Source organism: Balaenoptera acutorostrata, chromosome 2 (assembly GCF_949987535.1).
Source record: "Balaenoptera acutorostrata chromosome 2, mBalAcu1.1, whole genome shotgun sequence".
Classification (NCBI taxonomy): domain Eukaryota; kingdom Metazoa; phylum Chordata; class Mammalia; order Artiodactyla; family Balaenopteridae; genus Balaenoptera; species Balaenoptera acutorostrata.
The window spans coordinates 132240107-132259306 of record NC_080065.1 but is presented as its reverse complement, the minus strand read 5'-3'; the positions used below and the strand labels follow the sequence as shown (position 1 = coordinate 132259306).

Below are 19200 nucleotides of genomic sequence, written 5' to 3'. Positions count from 1 at the left end.
TTGGTCAAAGCTTGTTCTATAGGACATCTTCAATCAGTGCTTCTTGAACTTCAGGCATTCATGTATCACCATCATGGTCATTGCCATATCCCTCTGTCAGTTTCATAGCTGGGTACCAGAGATACTCTTATCTGCTTTATATCTTTCTTTAAGTGGACTGATTTTTTTAAAAATTAATTAATTAATTAATTTTTGGCTGTGTTGGGTCTTCGTTTCTGTGCGAGGGCTTTCTCTAGTTGTGGCAAGCGGGGGCCACTCTTCATCGCGGTGCGTGGGCCTCTCACTATCGCGGCCTCTCTTGCTGCGGAGCACAGGCTCCAGACGCGCGGGCTCAGTAGTTGTGGCTCACGGGCCTAGTTGCTCCGCAGCATGTGGGATCTTCCCAGACCAGGGCTCGAACCCGTGTCCCCTGCATTAGCAGGCAGATTCTCAACCACTGCGCCACCAGGGAAGCCCTGGACTGATTTTTATTAACTGAAAATCTTTGAACAGAAAACTTGATATCTCTTCTGTAAATGTGAAACCAATTTACCCTCAGAAGAAGGAAAGTCTGTCACGAATCTCTAGGTAGATACTATTGCCTACCAAATGCTCTAAGCCTCTTCTGTCTTTATAAAAAAAAAAAAAAAAAAAACAAGGGAGATGATTGCTATAGAGATATTAAAGCAAACTAGCACCAAAAAACTGGGATGGTTTTCTTGAAGAAATCAGTAGGAATGGAAGAAAATTGAAAAGAGAATGACTTTCTCCTTATGTAAATGCCAGGCTATTTAAGGGTGTACTACGTCACTGCAATAAATGATAAAGTTCCCCCATATGGTCCCTCTCACCATAAAATGGAGTTTGTAAATGTACCTCAACTGAACCGAGTAAGACACTGTTTCCCTATATAGTACTACTTTGCTGCAGATAACCAACTTGTTCTACATGCATGTTATGTGGTTGATTGCAAACAAATCATTTACTTACCATGTTCATCAAGCAAAATATTGTCAGGCTTCATATCCCTAGGGCAGTAAAAAGAAAGGAGAAAGTTGCTCATAATAAAACAAAGAAACAGAACTAAAGGATAAAGGTGAACTGCTCAAGAATGCTAGCTAGGAATGAATGTACTAGCCCTTCATCACTCACAATCTCATTCAATTCTCACAGTGAATTGAGATAGTTACCATTAATACCCCCAATTTCTAGGTCAGAACTGAGGCTTAAAGAGGTTAGGTAACTTAACCCAAGGTTACAGAGCTAATAAACAGAAAAACAGGGCTCTGAACCTGGGTCTCTCTCATTCAAAAGCTCAGACTCTTTTTTTTTTTTAATATTTATTTATTTATTTGGTTGCACGGGGTCTTAGTTGCAGCAGGCGGTCTCCTTAGTTGTGGCATGCGAACTCTTAGTTGCGGCATGTGAACTCTTAGTTGTGGCATACATGTGGGATCTAGTTCCCCGACCAGGGATCGAACCCGGGCACCCTGCATTGGGAGCATGGAGTCCTATCCACTGTGCCACCAGGGAAGTCCCTAAAAGCTCAGACTCTTAATTTCTACAGCGTATTATATGTAAGTGTGTCAGTATTGCTCCAGAGATCATATGGCATTTATTTATTTATTTAAATTTTAAGTACAATTTTTATTTATTTTTATTTTTTAAATTTTATTAGAGTGTAGTTGATTTACAATGTTGTGTTAGTTTCAGGTGTACAGCAAAATGATTTATTTATACATATACATATATTCATTCTTTTTCAGATTCTTTTCTCATATAGGTTACCACAGAATATTGAGTAGAGTTCCCTGTGCTATATTGTAGGTCCTTGTTGGTTATCTATCTTGCATATAGTAGTGTGTGATCATACAGCATTTAAATTGTCATAAGGTAGTAGTACGGTAGTAGTACTAATCATCATTGTTGCCTGTGTAACTCTAGAGCTACAAAGATGAAGTAAACTTAAAGGCTATAAAAAGAGAAACAAAATGATCTATAAGGTGATTATATTTTAAACTTGCGGAGATTAGAATCTTTTTTAGGATGATGCTATAATGCCTCTAGTTGCTTGATAAGTATTATTCCTGGGGTTGTTAATTAAAGGATTTGGACCAGTTTTCTATGCATTGGTGAGATCCTTAAATCCATAGAAGGGAACATAATCCACCCTCTTCCAACGAAGGCAGTAGTTTGATGGTAAATACTTAGAGGTTTGATGGTAAATACTTAGAGGAATGGCCTGTAGAGTTTCAAAAGTCCTCAAGAAACAAATATTATTGTAAGCAGTGTTCCTCAATGAGAGCACAGCTCTGTAGTTTGTAACAGCCCTCACTCTTCTACACTCCGGTTTTTACTGCCCTTCCCTGATGTACCATTAAAGCCCTTAAACCCAAATTCACAGAAGCCATTAGGGAAGAAATTCTGCAACAGGTTTGGGAACACATTTTCAGCCTAGTCAAGTGGCTTTTATGTCACTAGAATAAGGTGACTTTAGTCTGTGACAGACCAAGACTGTCAGAGTCCTCATTTGAAAATATTAATGAATAACAAGCCTCTTACCTACACATAGAACCAAGTATATGCCCCACCCAACAGGCAGGTGCATGGGTACTTTCATGAGCTTTGAATAGCTTCTCATTTAGTTTATTAGGTTCTTAAAATTAGTTCTGGATTCATAAGCGGTCATTTGTAGATGTGGCAAATTTTTCTCTGGTTCAGGGTATAATTTACTAAAAACATAGAGTGCGAGGGGGTTTCAAATTGCGTGTTTCCCTGGCTAAACTCTCAATATTGCAGACTCCACCCTAACCGCTTTGATGGATTTCATTATTCCAAAAATTATCAAGTCTAAATTCACTCACATGGAGTAAAGGCCCTTTCATAATCTGGCTCCTGTGCCTGCCACTTGGAGTGCATGGAGTCCCCTAAAAGCTTCCTGCATCCCCTCACCTTCTGCCGTTCCCTTGCCTGAATCAGAGCCCTGAACACCGCACCCAGAAAATGCAGATTCATCCCTCACGTCTTAGCTCAGATGCCGCTTCCTACAGGAAGCCTTCCCTGATTTTCCAGTTCCGAGTCAATGGCCCCTCCTGTGTGCTCTGCATGGTATGCTTATCCCATCACAACATTTATCACACTTCTATTCATTTTTTTCTCCAACTGGATCATGAACTCCTTGATGGCGGGGATGGTTTCTTGATCTACATAAACCAGGATATACCAGAGCACTCCAGCGCACCATTGAACACTCTGCAGTTTAAAGCTCGAGGTAAACTAGCCATTAGGCTCTTGCCACCTCTTTCAGACCTGTACCAGTGAGCATCAGGTAGTGTCTGCCAGGCGAGGAGGAGGCTCTGAGGAGCCCTGCCTGGAAGGGAGAGACTTGGGTGTGGCAAGATGAGCACAATGATTTCGTGGCCTGAATTTATGAGGGCTTGCTGGGAGAAATGAATTGCTGTGGGTTTGGCACTTTATGAGCTTTCTATTAAATCCCTAGGTGTAATTTTTTTAATTTGTTATAGCCACACTTCGTTATATCCACTACTTTCCCCAGAAACTTCCTTGCAGCTTAAAGAATAATACGGAGATCAGAGAGGTCATAGTTTAAGGTGATATGTCCTACTTCAATCTTATATTCATTTATTTATCAAACATGTATCTACTTTGATAAGTCACTGTGTTAGGATATGAGAAATAGAAAGATAGATGAGACATAGTTCCCTCAGGGATGGGGAGGGTAAGAAAGGTTCATAAGGAACCATGCCAAAGGGGTTTAAAGTGGGAAAGAGGCATGTCTATTACTAAATTCAGAGAAAGACTATGAGGAAAATCTAAGAAAAATATAAAAGAAAAAGTGGACTTTTAACAGAAAAATAAAGTATATAAGCATAGATTCTAAGTACATAGTTTCTCTAAAAAGTGATGACGTAACCTCTAAGTCACTACAGGGTGAATGGCAGTGTGATAAGATTGTTTATTCATGCAGTAGGAGAAAGGAAATGAAAATAAACCCAGGTGCTGTATTAAAATTCCTGCTAGAACAAGTTGAGATTTTCTAGTTCAGAATTTTAGCACCACTTCTTATCTTTTCTGTCTTCTCCAATAATCCTAAATGGTTTCCTTCATTTAAGGCAATGTCTAAGATGGTTTAACTGGGTAGTTACCAAACCTGGGTATATCTAGGATCACCTGGGAAGCTGAAAACAACATGCACCCCAACTGTTTCCTCACTCCCATTTCCTTAATCATTCCCTTGTCATCACGACAGCCTATCCACCGGGCAGCATGACCTTCTATCATATACCTTTTATCACCAGACCTGACCCAGGGATTCTAGACTAATAATACATAAAACTTCCTGCCTGATGTTTCCATCTGTATGTTTAGCAGCCATGATAAATATAAATATAATATGTCCTAAAGAGAACCTTTGATATCCATCACATCCCACACAAACACCAAAAAAACCCATGAAATTAGTACTTGATCTAGTAATTCTACTTCTGGGTATATACCCCAAAGAAGTGAAAGCAGGTATTTGAACAGATATTTATACACCTGTGGCAGCACTATTCACAATAGCCAAGAGGTGGAAACCACCCGAGTATCCATTGATGGGTGTATAGATAAATGTGGTATATACATATGGAATATTATTCAGCTTTAAAAAAGAATAAAATTCTGATACAGTCTCTAACATGGATGAACCTTGAAGACATTATGCTAAGTGAAATATGCCAGGCACAAAAGAGCAATTATTGTATGATTCTACTTATATGAGGTCCTTAGAATAGTCAAATTCACAGAGACAGAAAATAGGATAGAGGTTCCCAAGGGTTGGGGGAAAGAAGGATTGATGATTTATCGTTTAATGTTTATAGAGTTTCAGTTTGGGATGACAAAAAAGTTCTGGAGATGGACGGTGGTGATGGTTGCACAACAGTATAAATGTACTTAATGTACTTTGTCACTTAAAAATGGTTAAAATGATAAATTTTATGTGATGTATATTTTACTACAGTGAAAAAATATTTCTACATAGACACACATTAGAATTACCATCTCCAACGCTACCACCATCATCATACTGAAGTCTGCAATAGTATAATACCTTGTTCTTTTTTGCTTCTCCTCTTGTCGCCTGACAATCCATTATCCACATAGCAGCCAGGGTGGTGTTTTTCATTACACACACCTTCCCTGCCTCATGACTCCACTGGCTCCCAACCCACATGGAATAAAATCCGAACCATTTACCCCTCGCCTTATATGACCTGTAGGTGCTCTAGTCCTGCGGAGCCCTGAGCTACATCTCACAGCATACTCTCTCTGCCACACACCATGCTCCAACTGCACTGTTCTTCTTGGTCTCCTTCATACGTTGTCCCCTCTGCCTGCAATCCTGTCCCGCTAGACCTTCAGGTGGCTTGTGTCTTCTTGTCATTCAGATCTTGGCTAAAATATCACATCCTCCAAGTTCTTTCTTGACCACCCAATCTAGAGTAGTAGCCCTCTCCATCCTCATCCCTTCACCTCCATCTTATTTTCAGCATAGCACTATCATTACCTATTTTCTTCTTTATTTTTTCATTATTTGTCTTCCCCCCAAGTTCTCAGAGCAAGGACATCTTTTCTGTACTGTTCAGTGCTGTAGCTCCTAGGCTCATCAAAGTGCCCAGAACAAAGTCAGTGTTTAAATAAATATTTGTCAGAAAAATGAGTGAATCTAGTCCCTTGGCTTCTCAAACTTCTGGAATAATAAGCCATGTATTTCTTTTTCTCCTAAGAAGAGAAAAACAAAAACAAAAGAATAAGAACAGTGACAACAAAACACCCTCCATATGCCAGATGCACTATATTTACTGTTGGCAACTAAAAAAACCCATCATTTGCGGAGGGGTAAAGTACAATTTTAGGAACACACACATTCTGTAGAAATCCTTCATTGCATCTTGATTTGATGAAAGAGTAAAGACCAGGTCCTGCTGAATCAGCTGATTCCTACTGTGAGAACTATAAATAGCAGTGTGGAAATGCAAAGCTCCCTGTGGCAGGGTCCGAGGTGAAACTGATATATCTGCTGTTCTCACTTGAATGACTTTAACAAGACATTAGCAGAACTTAATAGGCTAATTACATCCCTTCACTGCACCTACCCTGGAATCAAGTTGCTCACCCTGCAATCTGATATGGGGTATTGTGAGAAGAGGCAACAGGAAAATCAGTGTATCCAGATCAAACTCAACTTCTTCAGTGTCCCAGGGCTTTCTGACAGGTCCACGGTTTGGATTTAATTCTTTGTTACATAATGCTCTCCTGGATTGGGTCCTCTCCAAGTTCTTGAGAGGGGGAAAATATTATACGTATAATATTTAATTTATATATTTATATAATGTTATTTTATAGTATCATATTTATCGTGCATATACTATATTAATTACAATGTTACATGAAGGCTATTGGTCACATAAACAGACCCATGTTAAGAAAAGAGAGTGTTGGGGGTGTGAGAGTGTGATGGGAAATTGTAAGCAAAAACATGTAATTTCGAACAGGAGACAGAAGTGAAAAGCTGCCAGGATTGGATTAGTAAGGGCCAGGTATCATCCTCCAACTTTCTTACCAACTGGGTGCTGCTGCTTTTTTTTTTTTTTTTTTTAAATTGCGACATAAATGACTATTATATCAGTTTCAGGTGTGCAATATAATAATTCAATATTTGTGTATATTCTGAAATGATCACCACACTACATCTAGCTAGCATCCGTCACCACACATAGTTAGGAATTTATTTTTCTTGTGATGAGAACTTTTAAGATCTACACTCTTAGCTACTTTCTGGCTACTTGTTTTTGTTGTTACTCAATCCCAGCCTTTCCCACAGTTTGTTCAAGGTAGTATTAGTTACAGAAGCCATTACAAGGAAATGAAGTAAAGAGACTGAAGGCTTTCAGGCTGTGTTGGTAAAGGGCCTCCATGTCCAAGGGAAAAGGTTGATTAGCAATGCCTGCCATTGCTATAGGAAGAGGTGTCTGGGGCTGGTCCATAATAGTGTTTTCAAACTGCTGTGCTTCCCATGAGTCAAGAGAGTGGTTATAGCTATTATTTATTGTCCATGCTGTGGCAGGCACATGGCAGGCGCTTGAGAGACAACATCTCTCTTATTCTTCATAACAGCTCCATAACTTAGATATTACACCCATTTTTGCAAATGAAGAAAGGGGAGCTCAGAGATGGTTCAAGATTTTAAGTAACAGACAGAACTGGGATTACAACCTAAAACTGCAAGGTGCAATATTAGTTTATATCTCAAACGTTCATATCTTACTTCCTCTCAGGAGAGAGAATGTCCTAACATACCCAGGGGTCTGGGGTGTAGTTGAAATTGGTCTGCAGAAAGTTTAATTTTTTTCATAATTTCTATTGTATATTTGAAAATCATATAGACTTTGCACCCTACTCTATAATATATCCATATCTCTTTTAATATAAAAGTAAAATTCTACCTTTCTTACTCTGGATAAATCTGTTGTTGTAGGAAGGTGAATCCCCAACAGTACAATAGTACAGACATTCCAGTTTGAGAAGTATGGCCATGTACCACCATCCCGGAAACTTGAGATTTTTAACCATTTTGTAGTCTCTGGAGGCAGGATGTTTAGATGACAAGGCTTCCTGCCTTACAGTTTAACATTAGTCAGTGCTCGTTCATTACCATTGTTTTCTTCTTTTTTTTAAAAAAAATATTTTACTCTTTTTTTTAAAAATAATTCTTTATTTATTTTTATTTTTGGCTGTGTTGGGTCTTCGTTTCTGTGCGAGGGCTTTCTCCAGTTGCGGCAAGCGGGGGCCACTCTTCATCGCGGTGCACGGGCCTCTCATTATCGTGGCCTCTCTTGTTGCAGAGCACAGGCTCCAGACGCGCAGGCTCAGTAATTGTGGCTCACGGTCCTAGTTGCTCCGCGGCATGTGGGATCTTCCCAGACCAGGGCTCGAACCCGTGTCCCCTGCCTTGGCAGGTTCTCAACTACTGCGCCACCAGGGAAGCCCCCATGTTTTAATTTGGATTCACACAGCTAGAATCCTAGGTCACATTTATGCATTCTGCACCCAAGGAGACAGGGACACAGAGTAAATCACTCTGCTGCAGAGACCAGCCTGAACTCAGGGCTCCTGGGTCTTCCACTCAAACCCAGGAGGTTTTAGGTAAAGAAATGTACTAGTTAGAGGCAGGGGAAGAGTCTGCAAAGTAAGAGGAACCAGAAAGGAACAAGACCACTTGTGGTCTGTTGATGGTAACAGATAAAGTCTGTCACCTGGATGCTGCTGGGGGCACAGGAGCAGAACCTTAAGGGGCCCCTGCTGGGCCAGGAGTTAGCACTTTAGCTGCTGGATCAAGGGAGTTGGTGGGTGAGAGAGCAGAAAACAGGAGGAAGGGGGCAGGAAAGGGATTGGGTAACAGGAAGGCTCAGGCAGCAGCTCTATCAACCGATACAGTGAAATACAAGAATCTCAGTAGTTTTACAATGGATATGTCTATACCAGTGTATGGACTAAACATGTGCCTTGTATATGCTGTACTGTATTGTACCGTGTAGTGTGTTTGTGTGTGTGTGTGTGTGTGTGTGTAGAATACAGTTAGTAATCACAAATGTTTCTATCCCTTCCCAGGCATTACTAGGTTTATTTGGGAAGCAGTAGAACCTAGATGTTAAGAGTGGGGCTCTGGAGTTAGATGACCCAGTTTCAAATCTCAGCTGAGAACTTGCTAGTTCTGGGACCTTGGGCAAGTTATAACCTTGTATAATGTACATTGTGATTGCCCTCCTAACATGCATTCTTCATTCTCTTAATCACTTCAGTTCTCATTTGGGTATTTAACCTCTCTGCCACACACATACACACACACACACACACACACACACACACATATACACAAACGCTGTAGTCCCTTTGTTTGGGGGAGTCTATCCCGCACTTGACTTTAGGAGACGGTTCTGTGACTAAGGCCTAAGCTCTTGAGAGTTATGCCACTCCATAGTCCTGGTTATTGGTTCTGGGATGGGCTGTAACGCTATTTAAGCCATTAAGTAGGAAGAAGAGTTAAGCTATGGGCTTCTGAGGAAGAAGTTTCCTTGCTGTCCTGGGGAAAGCTTCCAGAAGGTGTGTGATTCATTGGATTTAAAGGAGTTAGCACAGAGTCCTAAGCTGAGGTGTTGGATCAAGATAGCCTACAAGTCTGGCATACATCTGGACTTGCAAGTATCATAGAATAATAAATCCCCTTTATTGTTTAGTCTCATGTGAGTTAGTTTTCTATTGAGACTAGAAACATGTTTGGTAATATGTTTCTGAGACTCGGCCCCCTGAATCTATAAATCGAGGACAGTAATAGTATCTGCTTTATAGAGCTGTTGTGAAGATTTAGTGAGATGGCGCATGTAAAACTTTTAGTTTAGTATCTGGCACATAGTAATTGTTCAGCTGACTTTCAGAAAACATTGAACAAGTAATTAGGAAGTGTCAGTGTAGGAAGGGCCAGATGGCAAGAAACTGGTGTCAAACTGAGAACGATAAATGATGAATAGTTGTTTTCAACTATCATGGAACCATTGTGACGTACTCATGATGATCGATCTCATTTAATGCAACAAGTGAGATAAGGATAAGCCCTTTAAATACTTTATTCCCTATTATCCTCTAACAACCTTATGAAGTAGGTATAATTATTACCCTTATTTCATAGATGGGACCACTGAGGCACACAGAGGGCTAATTCCAGGAACTACTGCATTGTCATCCACTGTTATGAGAAGAGGTAGGATTCCAGTTCATGTTTACCTGACACCAGGAGTGATATTCAAAATACTTAACAAGGAACAAACACTAATCACAACAGGGCACTGATCATTAGGAATCCTGGAGGCCAGAGATAAATTACCAGTAAGACTACGAGTGGGTGACAACTAATAGAAGCCCTGTCCGACTTGACACCTTACTTAGTTCAGCTCCAATGGGCAGCAGGGGAACCACGAGGCTGATTGTGAGTCAACAGAAGGAAGAACTTTCTAATAATTCAGCATGTCTAAAAATGAAATCATCTACCTTACGTGGTAATGAGTATCTCCCCTGTGAAGTGTTTAAAAGCTAGGAAGACAATTCCTTGTTGGAGAGGTTGTGGAAGAAATTTCTGCCTTTGGATGCAGGTAGGACTTGATCTCTAAGTTAACCTTCACTCTAACATCCCAAGGTTCTGTAATAGCCCATAGTTGTTTTCCAACTGGCAGGAAAATAGTATGGCTTCCCTTTATTAGCCACCCCTGATTTTCTGAGCACTGTAATAAGGGCTTGTCATATTTTTCCTGCTTTAATATATATGACATTATTAAATCTACTTCACAAATTAGAGACATAGATCTCAGGGCTTATTAATTTTCCTAAAGTCATACAGCTAATAAGTGGACGAAGCCCCAAACTGAGCCCTGATCTGACTAGTCCAAAGCCCCTTACCCTGTCTACTATGCCATACTCTGCTTTCAAACGAGAATATTGTGTTTTCTTAATGGTTGTATTATAAGATAAATGTGTAATTTTGGTGATGATGTATTCTAGAGTATGAGAAGGAACAGTAAGTTTTCCCCATAGTTTAGTGCAAGGAAGGTAATGGAAGCAAATGGATATAGTGTATCAATATTAATCAATAGCTATAAATTTACTGAACACTTTCTATGTAGGTGTTGTGCATATGTTAGAATTTATCTCCACCACAGCCCTGTAAATTATGTATAGGTTTCTTCATTTTACTGATATAGCAAATGAGGGTCAGAGATGCGAAGTAAGTTGCCCACGGTTGCCTCTCTTGTAAGTGGAAGAGCCATCATATAATTCTAATGCCATCAGTCACTGCTTATGATGGACACCTTGCAAATAGCCTTGCTATGGGCATATGAATATCATGGTGGACAACTACATGATTTGAGCGTATAAAATATCTTCATATTATTCTGTTTACAAAGGATATGACTATATGTATATATTTGTATATTCCTATACATATAGTGATAATTCTATAAAGGATTATCAGTATATATTTAATGCTCAACCAAATAAGACTAGAAATAAATAAAACACATTAGATTACCACTGGGTTTTTATTTTCTGCAATACTTTTCTATATTCCCCCACAAATTTCTAAAATAAACATGCCATCTTTATCGATTTGGACCAAAGTATTACATAAAAATCTTCTTATTATAAGATATTACATAATATCTTCTCATTACTTTTATCAATGAAGACACTATTTTTTTTTTAAGTACCAGCCTAATAGCTAGAACACATGATTTCGTATCTTAGCCTTTTCTCTGATTTGCCTTGTGACCTGGGGCATATCACTTGCTTCTCTGGGCCACAGTTTAGCATCTGTACCGGGATTGACAAACTATGGCCCATGGGCCAAATATAGCACATCATCTGTTTTTGTATGGCTATGAGCTAAGAAGGGATTCTACATTTCTAAATAGTTGAAAAATAAAAAAAGAATATTATCTTATGACACATAAAAAATCATGTGAGGGCTTCCCTGGTGGCGCAGTGGTTGAGAATCTGCCTGCTAATGCAGGAAACACGGGTTCGAGCCCTGGTCTGGGAAGATCCCACATGCTGCGGAGCAACTAGGCCCGTGAGCCACAACTGCTGAGCCTGCGCGTCTGGAGCCTGTGCTCCGCGACAGGAGAGGCCACGATGGTGAGAGGCCCGCGCACCGCGATGAAGAGTGGCCCCCACTTGCCACAACTGGAGAAAGCCATAGCACAAAAACGAAGACCCAACATAGCAATCAATCAGTCAATAAAGAAATCTTAAAAAAAAAAAAAAAAAAAAAAAAAATCATGTGAAATTCAGATTTCAGTGTCTGTAATAAGGTTTTATTGCAACACAATCATGTTCATTTGCTTACATATTACCTGGATGCCTTCACTCTACAATGGCAAAGTCAATGAGTTGTGACAGACCCTATAGCCTACAAAGTCTAAAACATTTGCTATCTAGCCTTTTACAGAAAAAGTACGCCAATCCCTTACCTACAGAGGGAGCAAGTTGAACTAATAATCTCCAGGCTCTTTCTTGCCCTAGTATCTAGAATAGCTAATGGATCCCATTCTCTATGATTTCCATCCTTATTTTCCTACCACCCACTGTGAATGTTCTATCCTTATCTCCAAACTGATTACAAATTCAAATATGTCCCCTTTCCTGACTGGCTCTGTATTTTCATTAAAGCACAAATAAGAAATAAGGTTGAACTAGAGCCTTTGTTAGAGCATGGTAAGACAACCTGGCTTCGGCTCACCTCTCCTGTGGCTGCTTGAACCACTCTCCCCCTTTCTCACATGTTCCAACCACAGGGGCCTCTGCTCTGCTCCAGGACACCTAACAAACTTCCACCTTAGAGCTGCTTGTCCTGCAAGGCTTGGCTCAAATGCCACCTACTGGCGAGGCTTCTTCAAGCGCAATGACCCTCACCCCCAACTCTGTACTCTTTTTCTTAGATCCTTGTTTATTTCCCATAAAGCACTCAACAGAATCTGTAACTAACATGGTTATTTATGTATTTGTTCATTATTTATGTTTCTGTATTATATTCACTGCCCATCTCCTCAACCAAACTGTAAGCTCTAAAGGGACAGAAACCATGTTTTTATTCTTCAAAAACTCTTCATACTGAGTGAAGTAAGTCAGACAGAGAAAGTCAAATATTATATGATATCGCTTATATGTGGAATCTAAAAAAATGATACAAATGAACTTATTTACAAAACAGCAGTAGAGTCACAGATGTAGAAAACAAACATGATTACCAAAGGGGAGGGGGGAAGGGATAAATTAGGAGTTTAGGATTAACATATACACACTACTATATATAAAATAGATAACCAAGAAGGACCTACTGTATAGCACAGGGAACTTTACTCAGTATTTTGTAATAACCTACACTGGAAAAGAATCTGAAAAAGAATAGATTTATATATATATATATACACACACACACACACATATACACATATATATGTATATATATAAACTGAATCACTTTGCTGTATACCTGAAATTAACACAACATTGTAAATCAACTATACTTCAATAAAAAATTTTAAAAATATACATGTGAATAAACAAAGTTGTTGATGAATCAAAAAAAAACCTCCAGGGCTTCCCAGGCGGTGCAGTGGTTGAGAGTCTGCCTGCCAATGCAGGGGACACGGGTTTGAGCCCTGGTCTGGGAAGATCCCACATGCCGCGGAGCAACTGGGCCCATGAGCCACAGCTACTGAGCCTGCGTGTCTGGAGCCTGTGCTCCGCAACAAGACAGGCCGCGATAGTGAGAGGCCCGCGCACCGCGATGAAGAGTGGCCCCCACTTGCCGCAACTAGAGAAAGCCCTCGCACAGAAACGAAGACCCAACACGGCCAAAAAAAAAAAAAAAAAAAAGCCCTCCATTCAAGAGCTGTGTGCCCGGCACATAAATAAGTCATCAATATTACCTGTTAAATGACTAAACCTGAAAGAATGAAGCTTCAGCTTTGTACTAAAATGTAGGCTAGGCAAAGTAAAATTTAATTTGGACTAAGTTACAGGTTGCATATTAACGAAACTCTCGACCTTATAGAAACTATTAAAAGCTCAGCACCAGGCGAGTTAAATGTTAACCTGTAAACGAGCAGCTCTTTGCCTTGTTCACGTGGGTTTTCACAAATGGGTGCCCTCGTGTGAGAAGCACAGTTTTCAAAGCTCCTTTCGGAACTGCCTGATGCACAATACAAAGCAGGCAGAGTCTCCCGTTTTCACAATGTGTAATTCATGCTCATTCATTATTCGGTAGCTTGGGAGCAGGTGCTGAATAGAACGTACCAACCTAATACCCTCATTACTGCACTGCCGTTTTGTTTTTGAGGCTCAAGTGGCCCTTCTGCCATGGGAGTTAGGAAGAGAAAACATTCACAAGGGCTGGTGAGCTCCTGAAGAGAAGATTTACCAAAACAACAAGCAAGGGCATTTTCTCTACCATTCCACAGAAAATGGCAGTCGGAAGCCAAAACCTATTATCCCACTGCAATAAACAGAAAATATTATCAATACACTGGGAGGAAGAAAGGCAGCATCACGTGAAGCACGAACAATACAAGTAATCGGATCATCTATAAGTATTTTTAGACTTTTAATTTTATCATCCTGGACATGCTGCTTTGGTAAATTGGAAAAGATTTCACTTCCCTTAGAGATAACGTAAGTGCAAAACAAAACTCCTTGGACTAGAGAAACGTTATGAAAAAGCCAGAGATATCTGAAATATCTCGCCAAATCTGAAATATGAAAGTAAGCAGAGACAGTCTCTGGGCAACATAAAATAGCTTACCATATACTAAAGCTAATGGATTTGACTTAGTGAACTCTCTCTCGGGTTACTGTAATTTTATAAACAATTCTAACAAGTTTTGTTCTGGTCTTCCATCCCATAATATATTTGAAGCAGCATATCAGGAGTGAAGTAGAAGCTGCTCTGAGTAGTACGTGCTAGAGAAGCAAAGATTGAAATTTCAGCACCTAAAAAAACTATGAAAACATACTGTATTCATCTGCCAGGGCTGCTGTAACAAAGTACCTCAAACTAGGTGGCTTTAAAAAACAGAAATATACTGTTTCATGGTTCTGGAGGCTAAAGGTCTAAAATCAAGGTATCATCAAGGCCCTCCTCCTTCTGAAACCTGTAGGTGATGGGTCTTCCTTGCTTCTTCCTAGCTTGTGTTGGTTTGCTGGCAAACTTTAGCCTTCCTCGGCTTATAGACACATCACTCCAATCCTTCATCTTCACACGGAGTTCTCCCTGTGTCTCTTCACATCATCTTCCTTCTGTTTATATCTATCTCTATGTCCACATTCCCTCTTTTGATAAGAATCCCTGTTACATTGGATTAGGACCCACCCTCATGAACTCATTTTTACTTGATGACCTCTGTAAAGACCCTATTTCCTAATAAGGTCACATTCTGAGTTACTGGGGATTAGGACTTCAACATACCTTTTGGGGCGGGGTGGGGACACAAAATTTAACCCATAACACATACCAACTAAAAATGTGTATCTAAACTAATGTTTGTTGCTATTGGGTAAATAGCACTAAATAGCTCATCTGATCTTGAAGAAGTCTATTATGTTCATAAGAATGAAACTAAGAGAGCCTATATTAACAGCAGGATCTTTGAATCAGTTCATCCTACTTTTGAATGTGGCCTTAGTATACCAACTGTATGGTACTGGGCAAGTCACTTAACCCTGTCATAGTATTGCTGACTATCAGACTAGGCAGTGTGTGCAAAACGCTTGTTAGCGCAGTGACTAGTTCTTGGTATATGCACAATGAATGACAGCTCTTCTTAAGCCATGAAGAAAATGAGATAGGTACTTGTAGTATAATTTAAATGCTGAGCCGAGGGGAGTAAACACCTCCAGGAATTAAAAAAGCATCTCTCCAGATGACTCATTTCCACAGGCTTCAGAAACCTGGGGTGTCACTGTGTTGACAAGTTCTTTCATCAGAAGCTCACCTGTCACTCAATGATCATTGACTAAAATGATTAGCTGCAGAAAGATCTTATTTTTTCCCTATGAATGATCATCCCAAGAAAATAAAATGTGATTTCCAAGATGCTGCAGTGTGTATGAGTCAGACAAAAAGACGAAATCGCAGCCTTGAAGATCTCTGCCTGGAACAAACTGAAGACCTTCGTTAAAACAAAGAATTTTGGCTCACAACTGAAGTGCAAAAAGGTTATTAAATGTGTTAAAGGCTGATTATCCCACCTCACTGTCACATGCTCTTTGGACAGTTCATTTCGGTCATGGGGCCTTGCTGGAGAGAAATGGGTGCATGGTAGAGAGCAGAAAGTCAAAGAGGTTATACTTTGAAGAGCGTCATCCTATCAGGGCTGAGGGGAAATCACCCTAGACTCTTAGGTACGAAAGAACCATTCCTGTTCATTTGGCCAAACCACCTCATTGCTTCCTTGACAGGGATGTTCAGGGTTATGTTTACGGTCATAGAGGATATTGATGTCAGAGTCAGGCACAGGAAAACTTGTTTAGAGGAAGTATGGTGGGCAGACTTTATGGTGCCCCCCATGTTCCCCACCTCCTGCTGTTCATGTCTTGTATCATCCTCAGCCCTTGAGTGTGGGCTGATTGTATGATTTGCTTCTAACCGACATTATACAGCAAGGGTGATGGGAGGTCGCTCTTCTGATTGTGTTACATAATTTTATTCAATGATATATACCCTGTCTTGCTAGCAGACTCACTCTGGAGTCTTAATCTCCTCACTGAGTTTGAGGAAACAAACAGGGTCCTATAGCCATGAGGCAATGAATTCTGCCAACATCCCTACTGAACTTGGAAGTGGGCCCTTGCCCAGTCCAGCCTCCAGAAGAGAACCCAGTTCTGGCCAACACCTTGATTACAGCGTTTCCGAGAACCCAGCTAAGATGTGCCCAGACTCCTGGCCCAAAGAAACTGTGAGATAATCAATGTGTGTTATTTTAAGTCACTACATCTGTGGTGGTTTCGTTACACGGCATAAAAACTAACACAGCATGGAGGAAAGGCAGCGTGGAGCCCCACACACTGTAGACACACAGTGGGAATAAATTAAAAAGATGCTGAAGACAACTTTATCCACAGCAACCTTTACCTTCCACGTCCACCCAAGGAGCACATGTATATTCTGTCCTCATTCATTTGTTCAGTCACTGATGTATTTAGCAGCCGCTCTGGATTAGACTAGAGATGAGATTAGAGATTAGGACAGGAGTGAGGAGTAGGGCCTCAGTTTAGGAGGGAGAGACCACTTCTTATAAAGAATATTGTGAGCCAGGGGCTACCACTAGAAATAGGATCAAGACCACTGTGAAGATGCACTGAGAGTGAGTGACGTGTATGGGTGGCTCAGGATACACACATCACTGCTTATTTCCTTAGTAGTAAATGCCACAGAATTTAAACACCTTTCTGGTATCAGTGTTGAATTGTTTACTTGACTCCCTTTCAGGCTGTATTATCAACTATGGATGACAGGGAAGTTGTCCGTCCTTTCGGCATTGAAGGTCAGCACCGAGAACGTTGTCTGGCAAACAGATACTCAAGAAACAGTTCTTGAATGAATATTTATGAGAGAAGCATATCCCTAAGTTTTTTTCTTCACCATCCAAATGCTGATTTCTAGAAGAATGATATAAACACCTGGCAAGCAGCTACTTCAGTCCAAGAGGGGATGTGCGAAAACTAATTCCTTTGTGTATTTTTTGGAGGCTCCGAGATGCACTGGGTGTCAGTTAACGGTTTCTATGATTATAGCAGAGAAGACAAAGGCGATGAATAAAAATAGCATCCTATTCTTTTTTTGACAATCATGAATTTTCTTTTATTCCTACTTCAGCGTATCTGTAATCAGTTGGAGATGAACTTTTGCAGCTCACTCTGTTGCACCGCCATCTTTGATACCAGTGGCCTAATTAGATTTTTATCTTATTCCTGTAGGAATTTAGAAAGCAGTCAGTTATAACTTCATTAGAGTGAGATAATTCTTAGAAAGATGGAAAAACATACATCCACTCAAATGGTATTTTGACCCAAGATGACTTACTATTTAACTGTCCCAAACAATTCATCTCATTAGATTAAATCTGTAATTGAGTCTTTAACATCTGACAAGGGAAGGAATACAAATTTGTCATTAGACTGTAATAATTACTTTCTATCACTTTATTCACTGGAGAGACTGTGGCAATCAACAAATCAGAGTACTATCCCATAGGAAGGATTGTAATGAGTTTAATTTTCCTTATTTTTAAAAATAAAGGCAAATAATCACGGTATCCATATCTTAAGATCTTCATTCACTGATGTAAGTAAAGCGGAATATTGAACAAGGAAATGGCCATAATTTAGAAACTAGAGCTGATTTTCAAGCTGTACTCATAGAAAAATGTTTGACTTCCCAACCAATAAGAAATATGTCTAAGTGCACAATTCGAAATTAATGATTACTGTGCAATCCTGTGTCTTTCACAACTATAGAGAAAACAGATTCTAAAAGTGAAAAGAATTAGCTAAATATTCTACATATTTAGGAAACTCCAAAAAGTCAAGTCTGTGGATTAAAAAAAATCCACAAACAAAATAAAACAAAACCCCATTTATGTCTCATTTGGAATTTAGGCAGAAATAGCATTTATGGTATTTAAAAAAAATAACTAAGCTGGCCATTGCTGGCAGGAAAAACAATGCAAACAAAAAAAACTAAAGACAGAGCCTATTCTGTGTTACCACAGGGAGACAAATACTTTCATTCAGAATACAGTTCCCCTTACACAGACTAAACTCTCCTTCCTGCTTTTAAGCCCTCTGAGCTCAGAAGAAACTTGTTTTGTTACCCCAAAGCATCTTCCCTACTGGAGCACTTCAGTCTTTCTCATCCAATTTAGCTTCTAGTTTTAGGCTCTTCTGTTGTCTGTTGGCTCCATTTGCATCCTCTTCACTTGTGCAGCCAGACAGCGGGTACCTGAAGGCAGGTGGCCGGGCCCCACCCTGTACCACACCCTCCTCAGGGCAACAACAGTGCTAAACATCAGTAGGTGTGGAGAGTGGCTAAGAGCTCTGCATATCCTTCAAGTGTAGGTGGCCTCACCTACACGTTAGCCAAGTTATTTTCTGAACCGGAGTTTCATCAGCTGTAAAATGAGGACGATCACACCATCAACCTCTTGGAGTTGTGGGCGGACTGAGTGAAATAATTCACAAGTGCTTAAGCAGAGCATCTGGTACCCCGGAAGCCCTCAGTCGGGGCAGCATATTACCTCTCCTGGTCCACACATATTCACTGACCACCACAGATAATTTGGAACCTTCTACCTTGTCCAGAGACAAAATGTTGTTTTGAAATTAGGAAGTCACATATTTTATATCTGCACTTGTATGCAGATGATCTTTCCTTGCCTGGGAAATCTACCGTATTTTGTCCTTTTTTTTTTTTTATTCACATTTTAATACCTTGGAACTCAGGTTGTGTCTTACAATCCAGTCCTCTAAGTAGCTGCAAGATGTTTTGTTATCATAGGTTCCATCAAATACAGCATGAATTCTTCAGCTTCTTTTGAAGAAAGAGATTTA

General features: G+C 40.0%; 1 protein-coding gene across 2 annotated transcripts in view; it reads right to left on the bottom strand.

The window, feature by feature from the left end:
* STK32A (serine/threonine kinase 32A) overlaps window positions 1–19200 on the bottom strand; it is a 123119-nt gene that overhangs the window by 30004 nt on the left and 73915 nt on the right. For both annotated transcript variants that reach the window (XM_007194188.2, XM_007194189.2), the window contains exon 6: window positions 970–1007. In XM_007194188.2, the coding sequence (XP_007194250.2) occupies window positions 970–1007 (38 nt within the window). The remainder of the gene's footprint in view (window positions 1–969; window positions 1008–19200) is intronic.